Here is an 11,224-nt window from a genome sequence, read left to right on the forward strand (position 1 = left end):
GCTTGGATGTCTGTGTATATGTGGAAGAGATTCTTTAGCTTTGATTTGGATCGCTATGAACCTCTTCAAAGTGCTAGCTACACTAAGTTTACACAAGGATTTATTTTATTAAGCAAAAGAGATCTCCACATTCAAGAATAGTTGTACTGATTGATTTCCTGTTTTGTTTTCACTCATCTGCAAATCACAAGGGTTGTATCATGCAATGAGTGCATGAGCAAGTGTGTGCGTGCATCTGCTTGTGTGCGCGGTGTTACTTCATCTCACAAAGCGCAAGAGCAAGTCCTGACCATGTTTTCAGACCAAATTTTTTGTTCCATCACTCTTCAGTGAATGTTAAAAAAAATATGCCCCCAGCACCTCTAAAGCTCACTACAAACAACAATGAGGTTGAAGAGAAATTTAAAAATGTCAGTATGTGGTGCCATGGGAAACTAAGCACTGTAACTATGGAGAGTAACCATAAATATATATAAAATACTGTAACAACCAAATTTCCACAAAAAGCTAGAACATGATATCACTAGACTGTCAAAGTGTAGTTTGACATGTCCTAAAACACACACTGTAACACACAAAAACAACTTCATCTAGTTATGAATGTTCAGTGATATTGTTAAAGGTTGTGAGTCTGTTCAAGGACAGTAGGCTTATACTTTCAGACTTGTACTGATCAGGTGAAAAACAAACATGTAGAATTTTTATCTATAAGTGAATCTCTACTGTTGTAAAAGTAAATATACTAAGGCTGGTGCTTTACTTGAACCAAACTTGTTCATATGATGCGTTGTGCGATCACACTGGAAATCAATAGTTTTTACAGTTGTTCCAAATGGCCACACTGGAAGGTGGGGGGAAAAGCTATAGAGAGGGGGGAGATACAGTATCATGCATGTTCAGACAATCTCTTCCTGGAAGACATTCTTAGTGTTGCACTCGGCCGTAACACCCAATCTGATGTCGTAAAGGTGTGTTGGGGGGAGGTTTCTAAACTTACAGCTTGAGGTGCATTGCGAAAAATACTTGAAACTCCAGTGTTTCAGGTTTCAGAGATTTCAGTCTTATCAGGTTAAGCGCAGGCGTGAGAATGAAGTTGAATAAACAGAGGCCATCTCTTACATCTCTGGTATGTGATGTCATGCTCTGCGTCTGCTTCTTTAAGCCCTCAAATGGTCTTGTACGATGTATAACGGTGATGTGTGTATGTCTGATAGATGACTAAGTGGGTGCCAGGAGTACGTTCATATGATATGATATGACTGTATGCTTGTGTGATCCCTGAAAGTTGAACAGCTGTTCTGTGTTTTTATTTTGTTGTTTTGTCATCCTCTCACATAGTGCCGATGATGCAGAAAGTTCCTCAACCCACCGTATGACCTTAAAAGGCTCTGTTACAGATACTGTAGGTAGTTTCTGTCCAAGCGACACTCCTGTAATGTACACGTCATACAAAAAGTGCGGGTCGGACGGAAATGGAAACAAACAGATGCCAAAGTATTGCTCCTCGCTGAAAGTCACAGATACGTACAGAGCATGAGGGTCAGACCTTGGCAAGAGTGACAGAGCCAGATTTGCTCTCCCTTTCATTCTATCTTTGTCCTTCACTCTTTCTTTGGACTATACTAGATATACTCTAATTTCTATTTCTTTAAGTCCTTCTGCTTTTTTTTCCTTCCATTTTTTCCTCCTTCCATTCTTCTGTGCTCATCTCCTGTATTTACTTATTTAGGTGACACACTGATCAGTGACTTCCTTATCTAATATTGATAGATGAGCAGTTTAAAATAAAAAATCAATGCTCCCCCGCATTGTAATGATTAATCTGAACTCCCTTTAACCAAAAGCTTCACAGTAATATTTCTTTCAATGGAAAACATTGAGACAAGATAGTTGGGGGGGGGGATGGAGGATGGAGAAGGAACGAACGAAGACCCGCATTTATATTGGGGAATCGATTCAAAGGTGGTGAAAACTACGCCAGCAGAAGGGCTTCCAGTCCGATGCAAACATGGGGGGGGGGGGCGAGCTTGCTCTGTTTTGTTTGGTATTTACTTTGAACGTCAGCAGAAGTGATGTCATGCAGGAAGGCATAGTGCACCTTTAACTTCCTTGCCCTTCCTTCCTTTTTTTCTAACTAGGTTTTTTTATTGGAATCATACCTGGCAGGCATTTGATATGCTCCAGGCGCTTCCTCACAACAGTCACTACTACCTAATCCATTGTGTGATCGTGAAGGATGACAAAAATTTAGTGTGAGTGTGTCAAGACTGAAGTGAAACTATCATTTAGAGGGCATTATCATTGACAATGAAAAATGCAGGTCTTCCCCGTTGTAATTAAGTTTCCCTAACAGCAGAACACTTCACATCATCACAACAGAGTCCCTCCATTAGATGTCAGGGTATAACAATAGCTGCCAACAGCATATGGGTGGATACAGTCTGGGCAGACTTGCAGCCACCGTTGCAAAGGCGATAATTATCAGTTTGTTTCAAGTGCTTAAGTGTATTTCCTGAAACGCTGTTGCAATTCTCAGCACATAATCACCACGTCACTTAATACAGCGCAGCACAATATTTCATTTGTCCTGCAGAAGGCAGAACTCACTCAAAACATTTAACTCATACAGAGCTGAAATGATTACTTAGTTGTTAGTTGATCAACGGAAAATTAATTGGTAACTATTTTGACGATAAGTTTTTCAAATTAAAGCAACAAACATTCACTAGATCCAGATTTTCCAATGTATGGATCATGTGAATTTCTGTTTTTATCATCGTAAACTGACATTTCATAGAGCACATTGGCAAATTGATCTACAATGAAAATACAGACTAGACCCAAATTTAAGTCCAATATTCTCTCTGCTTTTAGCTCTGTTTTTGGTCTCCACCAACTACCTACTGAAGAAAATATCTGGCTCTTCAGATGCTAAATTCTCCACCATGTGCACCAGGTATTCAGTAGCTGTGTGTGTCTGCTGTTTGCTGCTGAGCAGGTAGTGTGCCAGCCAGCTGAACACTCTATGAAACCAGTGAGGATGAACCAGTAAAGCTAAACAATGTAAAGCTCAGAAAAAAAGGGAGCTGCAGATTTGGGTAATAATTCTCTGCAGGTTAATCACTACATTGAATGACTATGTTGAATTGCTTGCATATCTTTTCATATCATATTTATTATTATATCCACTTTAAAACACGGTTTCCAGAATCATGATTTTTTTTCAATGACTGTGCCAAAGCAACTGAGCAAAACTGTGTGATCTTACATAATCTACACTGTTGATTATGTCATTTGAACCTATGTAAGCGCCAATGGCATCTAGTGGGTCAGCGCCAGTGCTTCACGTGCAGCGGTGGTGGGCGCCAGCTCTCAGTTGACCCCAGGTCCTGCCACCTGCACAATGTCACGTAATTCTGATCTTGGATCACGGCCCCCACACAGAGTCTGCTACCAAAGAGGTTCAGAGGCGGTCAGAGGGAAAACACACACTGAAGTCTCCTGATCTTCTCCCACACCAGGGCCCACGGCCTGCTCATGCTCATTACACCCACACAAAGCAAGATGTGTTCCCCTGCTCAGTCTCATAGATCAGGACCTGAGCATGCCACACACTGATGCACAATGGCATAATAATACTCACCCTTGGGTGAATGACAGTGGGGAACACAAATAATGTGCACACACAATTAGGTCATTTTCATGCTGTGATGGGCCAAGTCCCTCTGACGGGGAATCCCATGCCTGGTCTTTGAAGTGCAGGACAAAGATTATGAGATGGAGGAGGAACTGTCCATCAGGTTCAGTTGAGATGACAACTGATGCACATGACTTAATTAATGTAATTTCCTCGCTTGTTGTGTGTGTGTGGTTTCGGTTTTGTGTTTAAAACTCTAATCATCCAGTGTGAGGAGAGACAGTAAATGTTCTCTCTGTATCAGTTGTGAGAAATGTGTGAATGGATGGGAAAATTTAGCTTGTCATTGTCTGTGTTTAGATTGGATGATGCCTGGCGACCTGACTCACCACTTTGTGCCGCCAGTCACGTCAACATTCCTTCCACCATGTTTGTTTTGGAATGAGTACCCTAGAAAAATAACACAATTCTTCTGTTGAACTGCCAGCCTATACTGCTGAGGCAAGGTTTCCTGTACGCCTCTGGACTGGGCGCTTATCCTCACACCTCATATACAGTAAAACAGCCATTTTATTCCTCTGCGTCTTTTCCTGGCAAATCATACATCCACTAATGGAATTTTAGTTTTAGGAATGTGCATAATACCAACGTCTGTATGCAGCCATTTCCCCATTTCCATTCATGTAGCGTGTGTACACAAAGTACAGTAATATCAAAACAGAACAATACACAGAAACTGTTGCTTGGAATATACTGTATTATTACTCAAGAACGCTCTTACTTTGCCTCAGGAATATGGACTAATAAATTTCTTTCCTTTAATCTCCTTGAGCCTGACAAGTGTCTACATGTTTCATCTGATGTGCTGAAAAGTGAAAGCTCTTCAGCTGCACAAAGTGGTGTAGAGTGTGTGTTGAGGGAATGTGGTTTGAGATGAAACAACAACCCTTCGAGCCCTCTTTGAGGAGTTACGTAGAAGTTGAAGGTCACTTGTAATTTATTACGTTAATCACATTCATCTTATCATTAAGATAATTGATCTGCTGTTCATTTCTGTGCAATGTTGTTTGTCGTTCACTTGCACTTTTCACACCTGTAGATAAAAAAACAACAACTTTAACCCCACTGCTGAGCAACTATGGGACAGGACACGCACTGGGTTGATTTGCGCCAAGTGCTGGGTTTTACCATTTACCCCAGGATGCTGGATTGTTCATTTGATCCAACGGAGTGAGTGAAATTAACTCTTGGTTAAATAATACCCATACATTGGGTTATTTCCTGTCTCACTGCCCTGTAGAATAATAATAATAATAATAATAATAATAATAATAATAATATAAAAAACATTTTCACACTCCCTAAGTGTGGGCTGAACAAACGTCCTCAAAACTGTCATAGATGAGGACTCATGCCGATCAATATGATTCACCGCATCCTGAAGAAACTTCCAGGTGTGGTCGATGTCAAACATGAGGAAAACCTTGAAACAAACATCAACAGCCCGCAGCAAACATTCTGTTTCAATCGCGTGGCCTGAAATAATAGTAAAAGCCTGGCACCTCAACAGTTCATTCCCAAGGCACAAAATGTGAGGGAATGAGTGATTGGTCTCCGCATTTTGTAAATATTCAACTATATATTTGTCCCCACCTGTTGATTACACATTTGTCACTTGCTGTTGAGACATAACTGTAGTAATGAGTATGAAATATTTGACCCAGCATAATCAAACCAATAGTGTGTTTACAGAAACACCCCATCACCTTTTTGAGTTCTAGAATATGTTTATAGTAAGTGTACACAACTACAGCTATAAAGTTTGAGTGTGAACGTTCATTCTTGACTTTGGGAAGAGACGTGGGCAAAATACTCTTAACTCATCCACTCTTTTTCCAGAGCTTTTTACCTAATTTCATGGTCTTCTGTGAAATGCAGTTACCTTAGCCTTATAGGTTGATAACCAAGCAATACATAGAGTTGAAATTGATTTCCATAGCAGTATGATATCACACCTCCATTAAAACATCTGTGGGATGTGTCACATTTAGAAAACTGAGTTCTTAACCATAGTGTGTTATTGACTGTCAGAGTAACAACAGACTATACTCTAACAGTCTGCCTTTGTGTTTTAAATTAATTCTTACAAAACAAAAGAAAAAAGAATAATCTTTTGCATTCATTCGTCCATTGATAACATCTGAACTTCTAAACTTATCCAGTATGTGGATTACATTGTGTCTGTTGGAAGGAAAAGTTTTAGTCCTCTTGAGGCATCAATAAGTTTGTATAAGAGCATAATAAGAGTCACATTGAAAATGACAACAACGCCAGTGGATTTCTGAGAAATGTGCATTATTTCCTGGTAGTATTTATTAGTGTCAATCTGGCAAGGCTCTGATAAATCAAATAAAACAATATCTATAGAACCACGATGTAATTCTAAACAACAGCGCGGCTTAGAAACAAAGTTATTAATGTCATTTCAAATGACCCTCACCAATACACAGACTGAAGTGGCAAACAAAATCTTTAAAACAATAGTGAAAGAAGAATGCATTATTGTACATTACATGATAATGTGATACATGATACAAGATCAGTCATGTAGTTAACTGTTAACATCACTACTATAGTGTACTCATGTATCGCTGTCTGTAAAACAGCTCAATGTGGCTTACTGGGACAACCATACAACTGCATGAACACAAAGCAGCAGTTAATCTAAGAAAGCAGTGTAGTGTACTGTGTAAGTGAAATGGTAAACTAATCTTCAAGTATCAAGTTACAGTGACTGAGGTCATTATATTACTCTTACAATAATAATCTTATAATACAACAAGTCTTTCAATAAATAAACAAGCGTAGGCCTTTGTGCTTGACAACCAGATAGAAATATACACAATTCTATAAAATTCAATAAAAAAAAATCCATTTTGCACTCCCTCATGTTGTATTATAAATAGAATTACAAATAAATATAAAAAATAAATAAATAAATAAATGAATATATATATATATATATACACAAATATATATAGATATATATATATATATTAAAAAATAACCAAATGAAATACAAAATTAGAGCTCAGTAGTCCTTTCTTTCAAAATGACTGTAGGGTTTATGTCACTGCCGCCTGAGTGGGACGTGCTTGAGTTGATGATCATGGATCCCGTCTCTTTGATGTTGGGCACATGAAAGGATGCCACGGGACATGGACCCCGCACGTTATTGCAGACGAGCCTCTGCAGGGAGGCAGTGTTGATGATGTCAAAGCCCGCGCTGCCTCCGAAGGTGCTGGGCTTCCAGTACTCCGGGGAGCAGATGGGGTTTCCCATTAAGCCCTTGAGGGAGAAAGGGGCTCCCATCTCCACCATGGTCTCCCCAAAGATGGCATTAGCCCTGGGTTTTTCCACCAGCAGGCCTGGGTAGAGCTCCACAGCGTCGACATGTCCGTACATCTCCTCCAGCAGTGCGGCCATTTCTTTCTCTCCTGAGTAACACAAATGAGGAAAATTGTTTACTCAGTCTGGCCGCTTTCACTGGTTCAGCAGCTGCAAAGCTCGTAGCTAGTCTAAATATCAGGGTCTGTGTTTTGACTCAAATGATTCAAATCCAGCATTTCAGATAAAAATTCTCACCCCACTTGCTCTTGCTCCTTTTTTCTCATCTGTCTCACACTAACATTATTACTCATATATCACAGATAGTTTTCAATCAACATTCAATCCTCTGCATAATTTAAATCTTCTCCTCTGAAGCAGGAGGCCTCTTGTCTGTTTATGTCTTACTCTCTGTGATGACAATCTGCTTACACTATCCCAAGATGAAATGAACATCTGGCTCTCAAGAGTCACGGAAATAAATTCCTAACCTCCAAAGCTGGTGGAGACTCAAAGTAAGACCAAACTATTTCCTTAATAATATGTTACCTATGACATAAGGTTTGATCTTATGACCTGTTGCGATAGGGTTTGTTTTTCGAGCCCGATTTTCATTCCTATGATCAGTTCATGACAACGCTATTAATAATGCAGCACTGATTTGGCCTAGAGGTGACATTTCCTTTCACTTCATGTCAATAATAACCTCTTTACTAATCCTCTGACGTTTTCCGTTCCACCTACAAGTATTTAGGTTTTGTGGGTGATCTTGACTTTGTCTCACCTGTCATGTCCTCAAAAGAGCTGTAGGGCTTCATGTTGAACCGTTTCCTGTAGGCATTCAGAGACTGGTAACGCATTTGTCTGCTGTTTTCTATGGACTTAATGGCCACGTACATGATAGGTCCAGGGACATTACGGCCACCAGCAACCTAAAGTATGAATGAAAAGTTAGTTATACAGCCTTAAAGCAACAGCAATGTTACAATCTCAAATGAAATGCCGCCAGAAGACAATAAGAATTCTTACCCGTCCAGCAATCTGGTTGGTAAATGACTCCACCAGGTTGCCGATGCCATGCTCAGTCACTACAGAGGTGTTGAAGACAAACTGTTTGTAGTTGTAATCTTTCTCCTCAATGTGGAAAGTATCAGGCATCAGCGGGTGCCAGTGGTACAGGGTGTTGAATTCTGAAGCAATGCGGTTCTGGTACTGGAAACGCTGGTTGAAGAGCAGCTCAGGGTCAAACTTGAGCTTGAAGTGATAGCCACTCAGGTGCTGCACGTAGTCCTCGATCACAATCTTGATGGTCTCACCTACAGGACAGATGATTAAATATTTTATATCATGCAGATACTATAGATGTTTGAAGTCCCCCTCCACTCAAAAATGTGTTTGGCTCATTGTTGGACATTTGAGTGTCACTGTTCAGAACGATGTTTGGATCAGAGTTTGACACTAGACAATCAAAAACCGTTTCCACTTTCTAGTGTTGAAAATAAATTCTCACAATTTTCTGTAAATTCTGTTCCTGAAATGCTCCACTCTGTACAACAGGGAAATGCTCACCAAAATAAAAAGTACACTATTTGAAACTCCCATGGTAACTACATTAATATCATCTTAGTGTTTTGATTTTACTTTCCCGGCTACTGTACAGCGAAAGTTTTTTTTTTTTTTTTCAATTTGTGCAGATGTCATAAAAATCTTTCTTGAACTTACCAATCAGGATGAGCCGTGTGGTCTGGAAGAGTCTTTCGTCATCCCAGTCGGGGTGTACCTCCTTCAACACATCACACACCCGGTTGTGTTCCCGCAGCCAAATGGTGGCGTACATCATCAGACCAGGGACCAGGCCGAATGCCTCGTGGCCCACAGCGAAGCGGTGAGAGTCGGGGACATGAGGAGGGTAGTGCATGTCGACACCCACTTCCTTTACTGTTGGGGGGTACATCTCTCCATCCAGGATCTGCAGAGGTACGCAAGAGAGGAAACAATTTTTAAGCAACTTTTGTGGTCTGAAACATGTGGCTGCCTGAGCTACTACATCTGTCTCTTCTCATACCTGATGTTTAAGCTTGCCGTCCTTGAAGAGTCTGAGCTTGTGTTGCCTCTCCAGGTTGTCTCCATAAATGTGGTTGAGATCCACCTAAAAGCAAAATACAGCAATGTTAATACATGTTTAAAAACTCGTTCATTCTGAAATGTGGTCTCTTTTTCCAGACTGAAATCTGATGTGGTCTGAAATCTGCTCGACTTACCCCATGACCTTTGGCCTGGGTAAAAGCAGGTCCTTTCTTCATATCAGATTTGAAGAACTGGTGGGTGAAATGCTGCGCGAAGAACGCAAACATCAGACTGGTGCCCTGAGGGTCCGGGATGAACTGCCTCCTCATCAGGAGCTTCTCAGCCAAAAGTTTTGCATCAGGTAGCTCCTTTTTACCTGGAGAAACAATTAAGAACATTCCAGTAAACATCAACACTGTAATACAAATAATATAAATATAAATAATAAAACACATTGCTCTAACTGAGGTGTGATGGTTTACTTTAAGGGAAAACTGCAACAATTGAGGTTTACTTTATATTTTCAGTGTGAATAGTGCAAAAGGTAGTTTCATGTCTTTAGTTTTGGCTTGCTGGGGCAGGTTAAGCTGTGTTCCCTCAGCATATTTCCACTCCGTCAATCCAGCAGAGAGAATCATTTTAGTATGTGCATTTTCCCGTGATGTAATGGACGCTCTTGCTCAGTATTCAAAAATCTGAGAAAACTGGTTCTCCAGACACAGAGAGAGTGTACTCACCTACTACTCCCATGGGGGTTGGGCAATCCTCTGGCACAGGGGGGAGGGTGCGCGTATAGTAAGAAAGGTTGGAATAAGCTTCCCAGTTTTTGTAACCATAATCTGCATTGTAGGTTGGAGGACTATCAATCATGTGGGATCGGGCTACGGAGGGAAAAAAAAAGCATTTCATTATTATTATAAACACTGCATCTGATTTTCTACAACTTGCTTTACAAATTATTTAATGTCTTATGAAGCAGGTTCCAATCCATCTCATTTTGCCTTCAGCTAGAGACACTTACATGTCAGCACATATCTCATGATGGCATCCCGGAGAAATGAGATGTTGTTGATGATGTTCCAGAAGCCCTTGAAGTGGGTGAGAAGGTAGTGGATGGTGTTTGGCGATGGCTTCAGGGACATTTTGATCCAGGTGAGGAACTCAGCTGTAAAGGCCAAGAGAGTAATTAAATAAATCAACTGAACAAATCACCAAAACAAATATGTGATATAATATGTTGTTCTATTTAGACTTACGTGTTGTGCAGTTTTGTCCATGATATCCTGTGCGAGTGCAGTCACACTCATAATTATCTGTTCCCAGTGCTGTGCAAACACCCCTGTTCTGGCATGGCTCTGAGCAACATGGGTTACCTGTAACAGATAATGTTGGGTCATTACAAAGAATTCCCTTCAGATGAGAACAAAAATGTGTGAAAAAAGTTACAAATATATCTTTAAAATTTCAAAAATACTACTTTATTAGACCATAATATAATACAAATATGAGCTGAGGTTCATGGTAGTTTTTATTTTTACCTTTCAGTGTTATAGACTGTAATAGTCTTATACATATCAACATATTACTTATTTTATAATAACTGCAATGTCTTCTGAAATAATACAACAATAATAAAAACACCAAACTAACACAACAATTCTAATTTTTTTTAACACATTCAAGCAGAACTTTTAGGATTCCCAGCCCCTGCTTAAACTGTTGGATATCATCCTGTGGTTCTTCTACTCACCTCCTTCGCACACAAGAAACCCCAGGGCCAACAGGAGAACCGCAAATGTGAGTCTGTTCATACTCCAAGGACTTTGTCGGGGTTTCTTCTCTTTCCTTCCTTCTCTCTCGCCTCTCTTCCGCAGTTGTTGAATGTCTGGACTGCTCATCGCCGCGCCTTTTATCGTCGTGGTGACGTCAGAACGTGCAGCAGCTTAGTAGATGAATAATAAAGATGTGCTCTCAAGTGACCAACGACATAATACTTAAGGAATATTTTTTATTTCACAACCTGTATTATATACTTTCAATGATGATTGTATTGTATTGTTGCTGGCAATCTGACAATCTGATAATCTGGACCCTTTCCTGGTTCCCCTTCCCTCTTTTTTTCAATAGAATTCT

At 40.1% G+C, this 11,224-nt stretch overlaps 1 protein-coding gene across 1 annotated transcript; it reads right to left on the reverse strand.

Moving 5' to 3' along the window:
- Positions 1–6,676: 6,676 nt before the first annotated feature.
- ptgs2 (prostaglandin-endoperoxide synthase 2) lies at positions 6,677–10,958 on the reverse strand. The gene is made up of 10 exons (XM_022742374.1): positions 10,842–10,958; positions 10,348–10,464; positions 10,113–10,256; positions 9,829–9,972; positions 9,286–9,467; positions 9,090–9,173; positions 8,747–8,993; positions 8,054–8,340; positions 7,809–7,956; positions 6,677–7,134 (listed from the first exon to the last, which is right to left on the reverse strand). Exons 1-10 carry the CDS (start codon positions 10,900–10,902, stop codon positions 6,722–6,724), a joined length of 1,827 nt encoding a protein of 608 aa, XP_022598095.1. The 5' UTR covers positions 10,903–10,958; the 3' UTR covers positions 6,677–6,721.
- Positions 10,959–11,224: the final 266 nt, after the last annotated feature.

The sequence above is a fragment of the Seriola dumerili genome, unplaced genomic scaffold, assembly GCF_002260705.1.
Source record: "Seriola dumerili isolate Sdu_G_001 unplaced genomic scaffold, Sdu_1.0 BDQW01000002.1, whole genome shotgun sequence".
Classification (NCBI taxonomy): Eukaryota; Metazoa; Chordata; class Actinopteri; order Carangiformes; family Carangidae; genus Seriola; species Seriola dumerili.